The 15,064-nt window shown below is 45.0% G+C and overlaps 1 protein-coding gene across 1 annotated transcript in view; it reads right to left on the bottom strand.

Moving 5' to 3' along the window:
- USP25 (ubiquitin specific peptidase 25) overlaps window positions 1-15,064 on the bottom strand; it is a 157,320-nt gene that overhangs the window by 110,218 nt on the left and 32,038 nt on the right. The window contains exons 4-5 of the mRNA XM_019557104.1: window positions 10,359-10,436; window positions 9,125-9,269 (exon numbers count right to left, since the gene is read on the bottom strand). Coding sequence (XP_019412649.1) covers window positions 9,125-9,269; window positions 10,359-10,436 — 223 coding nt within the window. The remainder of the gene's footprint in view (window positions 1-9,124; window positions 9,270-10,358; window positions 10,437-15,064) is intronic.

The raw sequence follows: 15,064 nt of genomic DNA, 5'->3' as shown, positions 1-15,064 counted from the left end.
CAGCTGGGGCGGGGCACAGGATGAAGCAGTGAGTGGCTCATCTGGAGGATGCAGGGAGGGGGCGGCAGCTCCTGTTGCTGCACACTCACCAGGAGGGCATGAGGGGTATGTCCCCCTGGATCTGCAAGGCAAGAGCAGACTGCCACTGGTGGGTTGGGGCCGGGGGGGGGCGGGACACTGCAGCCACCCTAAAATTTGCTGTAGTCTCCCCCCCATAACCTCCCTCCCAGCACCACTGCTATGCACCCCAAGTGCAGCCCACCCCAGCACTCCCACCAGGAAGAGCCTGGCACAGTCCCGGCCCCAGCCCACCAGTGACAGCCCACCCTCCATGCAGATCCAGGGACGCACGCCCCCCCAATACCTTCTTAGTGTGTGTGCAGTGGCAGAAGCCACTCCACCCCCCTCCCCAGATAAGCTGCTCACAGTTCTGTCCAGTGCCTCACCCTGCCCCTGTCCCACTCCCTTCCTCACCACAGAGACCTCAACCTGTCCACCCACAATTCCTCCACAACAGACTTACTCATGTGCTGGGCTGCGCCTCTGGCCACCCACATGTTGTGTTGCACCTGTCCGCATGCACAGGGCATTTAACAGCTACATCAGCCAAGAAAAGCCAATTGATGATACTGTCCATTTTCCTTATATGGGTACTGATCTAATATGGCACCAAAATATCAGTGCATCTCTACTCAAAAAAGACAGGAACCAAGGGCAGTAGGACCCAGGGGAAGCCCAGCGGGCATCAACAACAGAGGGGCCCGTCCGGTTCTGCCCCCCAGCTGGAAGCCCCAGCCATGGTTTCTGGGCTGGGAGCATGTGACTGCCCTGGTGCAGGAAGCTCAGGTAAGGGGGGGGGACCCCAGGCAGGTTAGCAGCACAGGGGGGTGGGGAAAGCAGGCCCTCCCCGCCTGGTGCCCCACGCTGTAGCTGCTCGCAGCCCGCGTGGGGCTGCCTGTGCCCACTCTGGAAAGCCCCACATGGGCTGCAAGCACCTGTAGTGTGGGGCACAGGGTGTGGGGTGGGGGGACCACTTCCCCCCTGCACTCAGCTTTTCCCCAGGCTCCTTCCCGGCGCAGGGAAAAGCAGCCCCTCACCTGCCCCACGCCTGGTGCCCCATGCTGCAGCTGCTCGCAGCCTGCCTGGGACTGCCTGTGCCTGCTCCAGACAGCCCTGTGCAGGCTACGAGTGCCTGCAGTGGGGGGTGCTGGCCATGGGGCAGGTGAAGGGCTGCTTTTCCCTGCACTCAGCACCAGCTTCTTCCCTGCTGGCATGCAGAGGGTCAGGGTTGTGTGCTGCCCCCAGCCTGTACCACAGGGCTGAGGGGCACTGGGAACGTGCAGGTGTGGGAGCCAGTGGGAGCACAGGGCCCGCACTGGTGTCCAGTGCTGGTGGAGCCCAGAGCAGGAGCATGGGTTCCCAGCTGGCAGAGGCTCTATGGAGCCAGGCCTGCTCCCTGCTCGTGCAGCCCAGCCCGGCACCACGCACCCATGCCAGCCTGTGCCCCGCTTTGGGCCCCACCAGTGCTGGCCCTGGGACATTGGTCCTGAGACAGTGGTCCCAAGCTGGCGACCAGGGGGCGGGACACCTGTCAAGGGGTGAGGCACCTGTCAAGGGGCAGGGTACCCATGTGACCCTCGACATCCTGCCAAAACTGGGTAAGCAGCCCTCCGCTCAAAATAATTGCCCGCCCCCATGTAGCTGCTTCCCTTTTCATTGGTGTTGATGAAATTAAATAAGGATGCTTGAAAACATTATTTTACAAAAGATTTTTTAAAAAGAAAGTCAGCATGTAGACAAAAAATAAAAAGACATTATTTTTCTTGTACATGTAGTATTAATGTCAACAACAGAATCTAAAGTATCACTGAAAACAACAATGAACTGGAGCCCAGACCAGTTTCCACTGTTAGAAAAACAAATGATAATAAAGTATTTCCAGATCAGACTCAACCAACACTCCACTATGTTTTTCTTTCTGGACAACTATTTAATACGTTAATCTTTACTAATATGTATTGTTAGCCTACATTCTAAAAACCACATTACCACACAAAATTAACAGTGAGCTAAGAACATATTCTGATCAAACTGTAAAACAAGGAACAGAAACTTTGTCTTCATTTCATTTCCAAAAATGTTGATAGTGAAAAATATTTTAAAGGAAATACACAATTATTGACTAACTTTCTAACAGCTATACTCTCTACAAAGCCTGATCCAAATCCATAGTTTTTAATGGAAAGATTCTGACTAGCCTCAAAGCAGTTGGAATCAGGACCCTTCTACCAAATTTATTTGGTAAAATAGACTTATTGCATTTTCATATGCATTTTCCCCACAGACTAGTTTAAAAAAAAAAGTAACATTTAGTCAGTATTAGTCACTTCCTCCACACATGCAAAGGGTAACTTACATTTTGTGTGAGTATCTAAAAAGGAGAGATGAAAATAATAGATGATGCAAGCCTGCTATCTAAACTTCCTTTCTTAATAAACTTCTAACGTGTGTGGCTGTTCATATGATTCCATAGCTAATCTATTATTTCACATATTATAATTTCTGATGCATTGGGTATCACCTCAGAAATTCACACAAGTATTAAAAAAAAAATCACCTTGTTTAATATTTTATAGCACTTAATTCTAAAATGGACTAAAGACTTTTGGTATAATACTTTGAAAACAGCAGTGGCCAAGATGCCTAAGTTTCAAGTGTGCATATTCAGTGTTTACATCTTCAAATTAGCATACATGTTTTAGTCATCTCTCAACACACTAATTATTTTCAGCCCTTAAATATATTAACTGTTTGTTCCACTGAACTGAATGTTGAAATGCTGAAAATTAAAGTTGGTATTTTATAGCAATTTCTATTGGAATGAGACTAAGTTACTCACGTATTACAGCTTACCCTTTGGCAGATTAGATAGGATTTTCTGTTTGGTGCTAAAGATTCTATAATGAAATACTATTAGGGAAATTTTACTTTGATTACTATTGATTCAAACTTTTAACAAACTAAATGGTCTCCATGTCATCATGTGTACTGAATTTCACTCAGTTGCTCTGGGCGTGGGCTTCTTCACTTGTATTTGGCTAAAACATACCTTTCAGGAAAGCATTTAAATAAACCATGTATTGTTACTAGCTTGAACTGGTCCAACTTTAACTTCCATTCCCAATTATTACTATGCCTCCCAATTATTGCATGGCATGGGCATATCAGGTGCCCCCCCAACAATCACATTACTATCACCACCAAACCCACAAGTGTCCTCTTTTGAAACTGGAAATATGGTAACCATACTTGAATGAAGCCCAGCAGCCTGAAGAGCAGCCTTCAGCAGGAAAGTCTGTGGAGGGAAAGGAGCCGGGGGCACACAGATTGATACCACCATGGTGAGGGAGGGAGTAGGGCAGGGACTGCTGACTCCAGGGCTAGAGCAGGTCATGGGATGGAGCCATGGGCAGCTCATCCAGAGGCACGGTTCCCCACCACAGTGCACATCCCTGGGGGAGGTACTGGGGGCATGTGCCTCCTGGATTTGTGCATCGGGTGGAGGCAGGCTGAGGCTGTGCACCCTGCTGCCTCTGGCCCGAGAGCCAGTAGCTGGCAGCACATTCCCAGCCCACCCAATGGCAGGAGACACAACATGGTGTTGCATGGCTCCTGGGGCAAAGGCAGCAGGGTGCAGAGCCCCAGCCCACAGCCTGCAGCCCACCTCCACCCCATGTACAAATCCGACACAGCAGTGGCAGGGATCTACTCCCACCCACCCCTGCTCCTGGATGAGCCACCCATGGCTCCATCCCACAATCCACTCAGGCCCTGGGTTCCCACTCATCCCAGGCCCTGCCCCACTCCCTCCCTCACTACAGGGGCGGGGGGAGGGGTTGTTCTGCCCGTCAGCTTGCTCCTTCACCTCCACAGACTTAGCTGCTGGGTGCTGCTCTACACATTGTCAAGCTGCGTTCCTGGCCATACATCAGCAGCCACAGCATGTGTGTCCATCTGTGTCTGTCGAACCCCTACTGCAGCTGCCTGGAGCCCATACCCAGGATGCCCTCTGGCTCCTCTGCACTGCCACTGCTGCCCCGCTGGGTGGCCAGGACGCAGTGGTGATGGCAGAAAAATGGAGCCCAGGTATGGGCTCCAGAACCACATGTGCAATTAACATGTTAAAAAATTAACACAAGAACCAATTAACATTTATCAAGCATATACATGGTGATTGAGAGCCCTATTTTTTTTGACAAGTGAAATGGAGCAAGCTCCTTTGTAAACAGGATCAATATAGTACTAAAACATTGCTGTGAATTAGAAAAAAAAAAAAAAATCACAAAAAGTAAACTATTTTAGTTGTTCAAAGGAGCAATCAAAATGCAGCAGAGTATAAATGCCCTCTACCTAACTCAACAGTATATACAGATAAACAGTTCTACTAGTGAAAATACTCTTCTTCTCAAGTACTGCTGTCTTTTTGTAACTCGGCAGTAATATCTTTCTGGTTCCAGAAGGTCAAGCTTCACACCCTCTGTTTGCAATTACATAAAAACTGTTTCTTAGTACATCTGTCTTTAAATCTCACTGAATTCCTGAGTATGCAAACTGAGTGCAATTCCCACAACACTATTTAAAACAAGCTATCTATTCTCAGTAATTTTTTGAAGAATATAAATAATAATGCATTATGTGGGCTGGTAATGGGACAAATCCATAGGAGCTCTCAGAGGGAAGGAACCTCAAACAATCAACAGGACAGGGATCTCATCAGGAGGTAGGAAAAATGGGCATCAAGTGGGAGCAGCTAGACAAGTAGCCACAGTATTGCAACTTCTGGCACAATGAGAGGAAAATGAAGAGATAGGCCTGATGGTTTGAACAAAATGCTGCCAGGTCTAGAAAGGCCAACTGAGAGACTAATTCTAACATACCAGCAGCCCAGAAGTCAAATAAATTGAGGTAACATAATTCATTACTATTCAAGCAAAGCAAGACTTCACACTCTACCTTGATGGCAAGTTAATGTTTTAATGGCAATGTACTAGGCATCACTGGCTAGCTTACTAATTCTGGTAAAAACAGAAAGCCAAAACGGGAAAATAAAAGGACACATGGTGTCTCTGGCATTTGGTTCACAAACCCAGCAGCTTCAGGATTGTCTGCAACACTATACACATCAAAGGGCCACTTGATGGCAGCCATTAACATGTTACAACAAAACACATGCCATACACCAGCCCTGCCCAATATCCCACTACATTTCAAAATGCTGACACATTTAACAGGTGATCTCCCACACAGGAAGAACTAAAAATAATAGAAATTAAGAAGAAACAGGCCAAACAGAGTCCTGGAGTGGGAAAAGTAGGGGTATGTAGAACTTTGATATGCAAAAATGAAGAATGGGTAAGAGAACTGATGAGTATAGAACTCATGGCATACAGAATTAGGAACCCTGCCATGAAGGGGAAGGGAGTTGGTGAGCTATCTTCATTCTAGGTCTGAAGGTGTGTGGGGTGGGGTAGGGTAGGCAAGGGAGAGATGCAGCGACACAGTACATTAGAAAAATAAGAGGTTGACAGGGAGCCTGGTGACAAGAACAAAGTGATGAAAGGCAGCCCCCCCCATGCTTGCTTGTGTAGTCAAAGCAGATTACACCCATATCAGAAAAAGTGTTTACAGGTTTGCACAGCAAAATACTACTTAACGGTTCTGCCATAATCATCAGTGGAGTATTTACATATCTTATTCTATGAAAATTCAGCATACAATGTCAAACTGTAGCTAGTGTTTAAAGTAAAATACTTCTTGACTGAAAATGTTTAATTTATCATATGTTTACATTCACTGAGTAATCCACCTTTCAATAAAATACAGCCACTCAAGGCACCAAAGAATAAGGTGACTGCCTTGTACTTGATACATACTCAAAAGCCTAAACAGCCACCTGTTTTCATCTCCTTGTAAAGGAATAAATTTCTGGTGCTTGTCTGTTAACTTCTCATCCAGTGCTGATGGCTGAAAACATTACATTGCATCCAACTCCCAACATCTCAAATTCCAAATTAAGGTGGGTTATTAAGTAGAAAGGATGAGGATGTCTTTTGATAATTAAAGACATGTGTGGGTATTTAATGTGATTCAGCAAATCTGAAAGGCAAGATACTGGCAGTAATTCCATAATGTTATCAAAGTAAGAGATAGCAACATCCCTCAAAGTTACCCTGTTAAAGTTTCATCTTTACTCACATTCTTCCTTCCATTGTCCTGTCCTCCCAAATTATCCAAACCCCCCCCCCCTTTTTTTTTTAAACTCATTCACTGTTGATCACAACTGTGGGCCCTGGATTTTGCCTGCTTTGAGCTTTTCTAACCAATTTCGCAAGTATTCTTATGATTTCTTTCGAGTAGCCACTGAACTAAGCAAACCATGGTACAGGACTTAAGCAAAATTTCCATGGAACTTGCAAGCAGTTCTTATTTGAAGAAACTCTGCAAACCCAGTCAGGGGTCCCTTTCCATGAGATAGTACATGCTTGCTGAAATATTTAGTGCTCTTCTGAATATGGAAAACAAAGTAGGATAAGCCTACTAAATGCCTTTTACTCTTTATCTCTAAAAAATCATGGTTTCCAGTTTTGAGGCCGAAAGAAAACTTTAGCAATTAGGAGGAAATAATAGGGTACATCAATCTTCTTTTTCTCTAGGGTTGTTGCCCCTTGACTGCCTTGCAATACAATGTATTCAGTTGTAAAACTATATAATCTTCCTAATAACAGATCCTGAAATTCAGCATGAAGTCCCAACATCAGATTAAGTATTCTCTCCTCTTTGGTCATCACTCCCTATGGTATGGATTCTGTGGACTACCACCATCATCTAACCCTAGTACACCTTCCCTACTTAGTCTAAACTTAAAAATTAAATGTAGTTGTATATTATTTTGACCCCAACCTAGTTTGAGAAAATAAAACTTTTCCACAGTGGAAGTGACAAACTTCATGAAGGGAGATCAATAACTAAGTATTAAAGCTATCTTTCAGTTAGACACCACCAATTTTTACAACAAACAAGGGAAGTCCGTCTCAAGTAAAGTGAAACCCTAAGCAAACTTGTAAGGGCTACCACCAGTCCTCTGATATTACAAAACATAGGGCAAGACCCAACCTAGCATAAAACAAAATCATTCCACAGGCCTAATGGAGCTATGCAGATATATAGTTCAAGAATATAGATACACAGCTTAAGGGAATAGTAAGAGTCCAATGCATACACTCTTCCATGACATGCAAAGAATACTTACTTCTAGGACAGCAATACTGAAATATGAACATGCAGCATATACAAGAAAGCAAAAACTCAAGTTCTCTTTAGGACAAAAAAAATACTGGACAAGAGAAAAAAAGAAGTCAAAACTAAGGGTGCACTGAACGGGATTTGAGGCTGATATGATTCTATGATTCTATACCGATAGTCGATCTTTAAGGAGACATATCAGCTGACACCAATCCAATTTCCGACACACAGCCCAGCGGCTTGAAGAGCAGCGTCCAGCTGGTAAATTTGTTTTGATGGAAGGGAAGGAGGAAGGGAGGGGCATCAGGGGGTGACAGTTCAAGGCCCGCGGTGAGGGAAGGAGTGGGGCTGGGGCTGGGGCTGCCCAGCCAGAGCCAGACGGAGTGTGGGACAGAGCCATGGCTCATATGGGGGGGAGCGAATCCCAAGGCTGCACACACCCTAGGAGACCATGGCAGGTGTTGCATGCCCCCCCGGATCTACGCAGGGCAGGAGGCTGCTGCTGTGGGCTGGAGCTGGCCCAGGGTTATTTCTGACAGGAGCTGAACCATGCTGTGCTCAGGGCAGGTGACGACAGCACTGGGAGGGAGCTACGGGGGTGGGGGGGTAGCAGCTACCACAAAGTTTGTCATAGCCCCACCAACCCTCCTCCCAGGACCACCACCACACGCTCCAAGCGCAGGAAGAGCCTGGCACTGGCCTGGGCCCGCCCGGCAGCCACCCTGCCCTGCACAGATCCAGAGGACACACACCACTCCCCATGTCCTCCTGGGATGCATGCAGCGGTGGGAGCCACCCTCCCCCCAGACGATCCACAGCTCTATCCTGCACCCACCCCAGCTGAACAGCCCCTGCCCCACTCTCTCCCTCAGTGTGGGGGGCCTCAATCTGCTCCCCCCAATGCCCCTTCCTCTTTCCTTCCCCTTCCACCACAACAGATTTATCAGCTGGATGCAGCTCTCCAAGCTGCCGGGCTGCACTCCTGGCCCCATGCATGCCACAACTGCACACATGCATAGGGCATTTATTGGCTACATTATCGGCCACATCAGGCAAAAGAAGCTGATTTCTGATAGAGTCAACTTCCTTTACATTGGTGCCAGTCTCATATTGGACCAATGCATCAGTGCACTTCTAGTCAAAACACTAAAAAGAAACCTATTAAAAATGGAGCCATATCAAATAGTCATATCTATTTTAATGTTTCTTGAAGAGAAAAAAACAACTGTCCACTTAATAAATTTGGGGGCTGATCCTACAAACAACACAGCAGCATGAGCTCTTGCTGTCAAAGTATGCTGCATATACTACTACAATTGCTGAGATAGGTCCTTAGCAGGTATATCTAGTAATATTACACCTGTAGCATTTCACAAGTAAAACAGCAAATGAATTCTTCTTTTCCCATATATATATAAAACCACCACCCCCCATCCTTTATGAAAGCAATCCTTTTAAACTCAGGCCATTTTTATACTGATGCAATATCTTAAGAGGTCTCTGCCTACAAGGCATTTACCAACTATATATTTATTTTTATCTCAATGCATCTTTCTAAAGTTATTTGCTATTCTTAAAATGGAATACCCAAACATGAAACCTGCAAGAGGCAAAAAACATACACTAAAGTCCCAGACTTTCCAATTCTAATTATAAATAAATAAATAAATAAAAAGGAAACACAGTTATATCTGAAAAAATAAGATTTATGCTAAAAGAAAATGAATGAGTATCTAGGAATTATGACATTTTCAAGCATAATTAATGGTAACTACATTATTACTTTTTATGCTAAACTTATGAAAAGGAAATAGATACCTACTTGTGTCTGCCTGGCTGCCCACACTGATATATCTGTCATTCCCAGGAAGTGCTGTTTGATAGTAGGTTGCCTCCTCCTGCTGAGGAACCTTGGCATTCTTCGCAGTAAGGAAAGCCACTGCTAATTCCAAGTTGCCATTGCTATCCTTTAAACACCAAATGGGGGGGGGAGAAGACAGACTGACCATTGTGGATCAGAATGTATTATAAGCAGCCTCAATTATTATACAAGCAAGGGCACTTTCTATTCTTGTATCAAATACAAGTTAGAAAGTCAGACCTAAAATTATTTTTACTCTCGAAACCTTTGGCCCCGCATTGCTCCACATAGGGTAGAGCCTCACCTGTTCCCTCCCAGGACAGCTCACCCCGTGCTCCTGCCTGCTGCCAGCCACCTTCCATTTACTCCGCCTGCCCGGCACAATAAGGCAGAATCTGGAGCCCCATATGCTGGGGCAGGAGTCATCCAGCTGCACCATCCCCCTTGCCTGGCTAGGCATGTGGCACCCAGCACACGTCCCCATGCTAACTGCTGCCCAGAGCAGCACACCAGAGGCTGGGGGAGGAACCACTGGAGATACCCAAGTGGCTGCAGCAGCCGTGAAATCAGCCCCGCCAGGAAGCTGTGCGTGCTGGCCAGAGCCAGGGGCATGCTGTCAGTGGGTATGGAGTAGATATGGGCAGGAGAGGGGTGCAGGCTGCCCAGGAAGAATCAGGCAGGGCTCGGCCTCATGTGGAATATCACAGGGGCAACCATGGGCCAGATAGGGACAGTGCGAACCTCTCCTGCATCTGCACTGCACCACGTGCCCCCCACCCACGTGAGCTCTACTGCACATGCCTTCCCATCCCTCCCCACCCCTGACCAGCTCCTGGGACCTAGCACACAGGCAGCCCCTCCCCACACACGCCCTCCACCCCAACACATAATATACAAGAGATTTTATACATTAATATATAAGATTTTATTTTGTGCTATTATGCAACAGCTTCTCAATTGACTACTCAAAAATACAGTAGGACAAAAATTCCTTTCTGAAATAAAATTAAAATACATTATAGTAGATGTTTGATTTTTAGTATAAGATTTGGATTTTGTATATAATTTGTTGAAATGGTATCTTCTGAAAGATTGTGCGTCTGGCACCCTCAACAGCTCACCAAAACTTGTTAAGTGGCGCTACAGCTGCATTAGACCCACCCCTGCATTACAGAGTCATGAATATTTACCATACCTTTAAAGCTTGTTGCAGTACTTGGATGTCATTGATACCAGTGATCTCCCTCAGCTGATTCAAAAAGGTCTGCTGGTGCTAAAAATGAAGAAATAGCTCATCAAAATAATAAAAAGATATTTGATATCATGTAGTTACTTTACTTTTTCTTGCTTAAAAAGTGCATATCATCATAAGTATGATCCATATAAAGATGGATATAGCGTGCTTGCGCTCTCTCTTTCTCTACCCCCCCCACACACGAGATAGTTTATTATTGTTGCAGAATTTCCAACTTTGTTTCCCAAGATTTGTACACTTGATGTAAAATAAGCTATTTTAAGGGGGTAAGGCAGTATATGCAGTGGAGGACATAGCTACAAGAATATAGCATTAGCAATGAAGATCTAAAATTTACTTGAAGAACAAACTATATACTTTACTTGTGCTCTTCAAGCTATATCCCCCAGTCTCACAACCAAAGCCATGGGGACAGACCTTGGCACTTCCTTCTATGACATTTCAGAAGGTTTGCAATACTTATCCTAGACAGTCAAAGTACATGACTGAGACATTAAATATTGCAAGGTAAGTATTTCATTGAACACATCCAGAAAATAATATTACCTTGATATCAGCTTCTTTATATATAAACTGATTTCTTCTAACACCAATTGTACCTATTCCTCACATTTATTTACATATACAACAAGTTTTAAAACCTAATCATCTGAACCATCAAAAGGTCAGAAATGCATCTATTTCTTTTTCCAAAGGGATTTTGGACCAATTTTCACTTTCTTATAGCTGAAAATATTAGTGACTGTCTAACAATAAAAATGTACACATGCTCACTCAATGCACCCTTATCTGTCAGTACACAAGACACTTAAAACGCAATGACAAAAATATGAACAATTAAACAAAACGTTAGTACCCAAGAAGAAATGTATTCTATAAGAATGACTACATTTATAGTTTTAACTTTGAAAAGTATAACACTTTGATCCTATTACCCCAGCTGCAAACCTATGACCCCAGCTGACTTCCTGCCTTTTGGGAGGGGGGCTGGACTCAATAATCTTCCGAGGTCCCTTCCAGCCCTAATGTCTATGAAAACTATGAACAATTTTAGTTAAAGACACCAAGAAAGCATATTTTTCACTGATGTACTCAAATCAATCCATTTTTGCCTACCACCTGATAACTGTAGGAGCAAATGAGGAATTGTGTCTTAATTTACAAGGAAATGAAAAAGTAGAGATTTAATCTGAATGGCACATGTAATCTTCACAGAGAAATCATGATAAAACCTCAAAATTCTTGGCCCTCTCTTCCAAACTACCATATGCTATTTCCAACTGAGGAGATGAGCAAGGAAAAAAGATATCTACTTTCATTTAAATTCTGTTGCTGTTCATAATTTTGTTAGCCACCACTTGAAATCAAAGCAATGATTATAGGTATAAAGAGAACTAGTAAAATACAGGGTTTTGAAAGGAAAATGCACTTAAACAAAGATAAAATGTTCTCATATTTTTCTCAAAATTTAACAAAAAGATACAAACCCATTGTTTTGCCAAAAATGATTTTAAAATACTGCTCTTTAACAATAAGCGTATGGAATCAAACTTTGAAATTCCCTTTTTTGAGCTACCTTTCTACCAGAATTTTCTTCTGAACTTGCACAAACTCGCAGAGAGAGCACAGAAGGGTAGACATATTATCAGAGCTTTACATAAAACTCCCGTAAATCAAAAGCTGAATAAATGCTTGAATCCCACTGCGATCCTACACTACTTCATGCTGTAATAAACTGAAATAGAAGGCCTCCGGTTCAGTATGTTTGTTACTTAAAAATAAGATAACTTGTGCATTACCTTCAATGGACATTGTCAACTTCACCATTTTTTTGCCTACTCGTTAGAAGACTTATTAACTGGAAACCTTTTTCCAGCTGAATATGGGCAGTTCTTAGCACTGATATATATTACATAGAGTGGTTTTAGTTGTTCACCCTGCACAGTCAGTTTTCCTCTTCACTGGTTTTTCAGACAGCAGCAAGGGAAAGAAAAATTAAAATAACTGGAAATGTGATTATAGAAATGATATAAAGGGAGAGACTTAAGGGCAGTTTCCTTATAACAAAACTTCAATCTCAGTTTTTCAAATTATCTAGAAAGGTGTGGGATCAAAGTAAGAGAGACAGTTCCAATGTCAGACATTCTTCAAAATGCTGAGAATTTACAGAAAGGACAACAGGGAGATGAAAGCACTGTGGCTAAGTACACAGAGTCCAAAAGCCTGAGGCAGAATGGATCCAATCCAGGGAGCTTCCTCTAATCTGCATAGGTTGAACTGATAACCAACTGAACTGACTTTCAGTTTTCAGTTGGGAAAGGCCTGCACTGACCCAGGCCAGTAGGTGGGAGAGGGCAATAGTGCATCTCCCAGCCTGCTGGCCGTGCCAGCCCAGCCAAGTGTCCCCAACCCCCTGCTGTCCCCACACAGGGTTTAAGGAGCTCCCTGTCTGGATGCTGGCCCACCTCAGGGGAGCCTGCCTCTCAAGGGGTTTCCCCCAGCCTGGATCCCCCCAGCCCAGACAGCCCTGAAGGGGAGCTGAAGGGAATTCCCCCCTTCCCCCTTCAGCAGCTGCCACAGGTGGGAGGGAGGGAGGGAGAAGAAGTCCTCCCAGCCAGGTGCCTGCTCGCAGCCCAGCATGGAGGCACTGGGAACCCCCTGCCATAGGGGACTTCCCCCACCCCAGCCCAGCGTCTCCCAGCCCCAGGCAGTCCCAGGGAACTGAGGTGAATTCTCCCCCTGCCCCAACCCACAGCTGCTTGCCTTAGCCCCTGTGAATCTCAGGGATACCCCCCCACCACCACATCAAGGAGCAGAGAGAAATTCTTCTGATCCCCTGCAACCAGTTTTGCCTCAAACTCACAGCAGCTAACACCAAGTTGACTGCAGAGGAGCAGAAGAATATTTCCCTCTGCTCCCTGAAGCTTCCCAAAACTGGCAGCAGCTCTGGGGTTGGGAGAAGAATTCCCCACAGCTCCCTAGGGCTGCCCTGAGCAGGGGGACCCTGGGCTGGGGTGGGGGAAGCCCTCCAAGGCAGGGGTTTCCAGGCACCAGGCAGAGAGAACTGCTTCTCCCTCTCTTCTGGCAGCTGCTGAAGCTATCAGCAGCTGGGAAGGGGGAACGTGGAGGGCTCTGGAGGGTCAAAAAGCCCCCACCACAGGGGCTTTCCCTCCCCCCAAGTGCTGGGCAGAGTGGCCAGGGGAATCTGTGGGGGCAGGGGCCATGAGCTGACAGATGGAGGCAGGAAGCAGACTAAGGAGCAGCAGAGAGAGGCAGTCCCTTCTCCACTGGAACAGACAGCACAGCCCAGGGCTGCAAAGCATCCTGGGATGCTGGGGAGACTGAATTAACTCAAACAAAGAAAGGATCTGGGACAGAAGTTCAATAAACTGATTTGACCTAAAACAGTTAACCCTGATACTACATCCAACCAGGTTTATTTTAAACCAGTTTTGCCCATTTTGAAAGCAGTCTATGTGAACTGAACTTCTGTTCTGTTACAGGTTTAAACCAGTTTCTGAACATTTAAACCAGTTTATGTGTAACTTCTGATGCTAGCCTGTGTGCGTGGGCAGAGCAGGTGGGGGATTCTGTTTGCCACGATTTTTGCAGGTAGCAGAAAAGGGGTGTCTTGCTCTGCCTTTTTATTAATAGGCTCTGTTTCTCCCTTTACACAACGTGGAGGTAAGCTGCACAGGACAATAACGGGGGGAAGAGGACAAACGGGAGGGCAGAAGCTACAGAGGGGAGCAGAAGACTTCTGTGGGTCTGACTCTAGCCCCAAACTGCAGCAGTTACCTGCCCCCCGCTTCCCAATTTCCTGATCTGCAATGCAAGAGACCAAAAAATAGTGATCTTCAAGTAAACATACCAACAGCCATTTGTATATATGGTATGTCAATAACATGAGCAGCATTTTTCCCCATACTGATTGGAGAGGGAGCAGCCTCATATTATAATAAATACAGCACCTTCCCTTCCCCCTCCTTTACATGGCCATAATGTAAATTTCAGAACAAACAGAATCTTGTAAAATTGTGAGAAGCTGGAAATTATTAGCACTTTATGACACTAAAGTCATAGTGTCCAAAACCAAAAATGTACATAGGCCCTCTTGGGAGAACAGTCTACTTTCATCATCTTGTTTCTAGTTCAGAAGAACAGAAATACAGTCCCAGGTTCAAGACTCACCAGACTTACTGGAAAGCTTCAAATCTGGACAATGAAAACCATCACTACACAGTCAGTGTCTACACGTCTGACAGCCTACCTTCTCCCCATCATCACATGAAATAAATTTCACATTACAGAAAAGTTGCATCTATTTTGTTATTGTTTTTTTTTCCAGCCACATATATGATTTCACCCTTCATAATTTTCCCTTTGCTGCATTATCAGAGATCTGTTCTGCTCCATGAGAAAAGTACATGCATTCATACGGTTCTCACAACAAATGCTAAGCCTCTCTGTTAACATTTCTGTTTCCTGATGTGGGCACATGTCACATTAGAGTCTGGACACTTTTCCTTACAACAAAAATGTGGTTCCTGGAAGAGGCACTCCATAAGGTGGAAGACGGGACTAGTCCTAAATGAAAAAGGTGATCTGGGGAAGGGATTTTTCTCTCACCATACAGAAGTTTTTGG

The sequence above is a fragment of the Crocodylus porosus genome, unplaced genomic scaffold (genome assembly GCF_001723895.1).
Source record: "Crocodylus porosus isolate Cpor-Errol unplaced genomic scaffold, CroPor_comp1, whole genome shotgun sequence".
Taxonomy (NCBI): Eukaryota; Metazoa; Chordata; order Crocodylia; family Crocodylidae; genus Crocodylus; species Crocodylus porosus.
The sequence above is the reverse complement of the archived record's forward strand: the minus strand, read 5'-3'. Positions and strand labels throughout refer to the sequence as shown.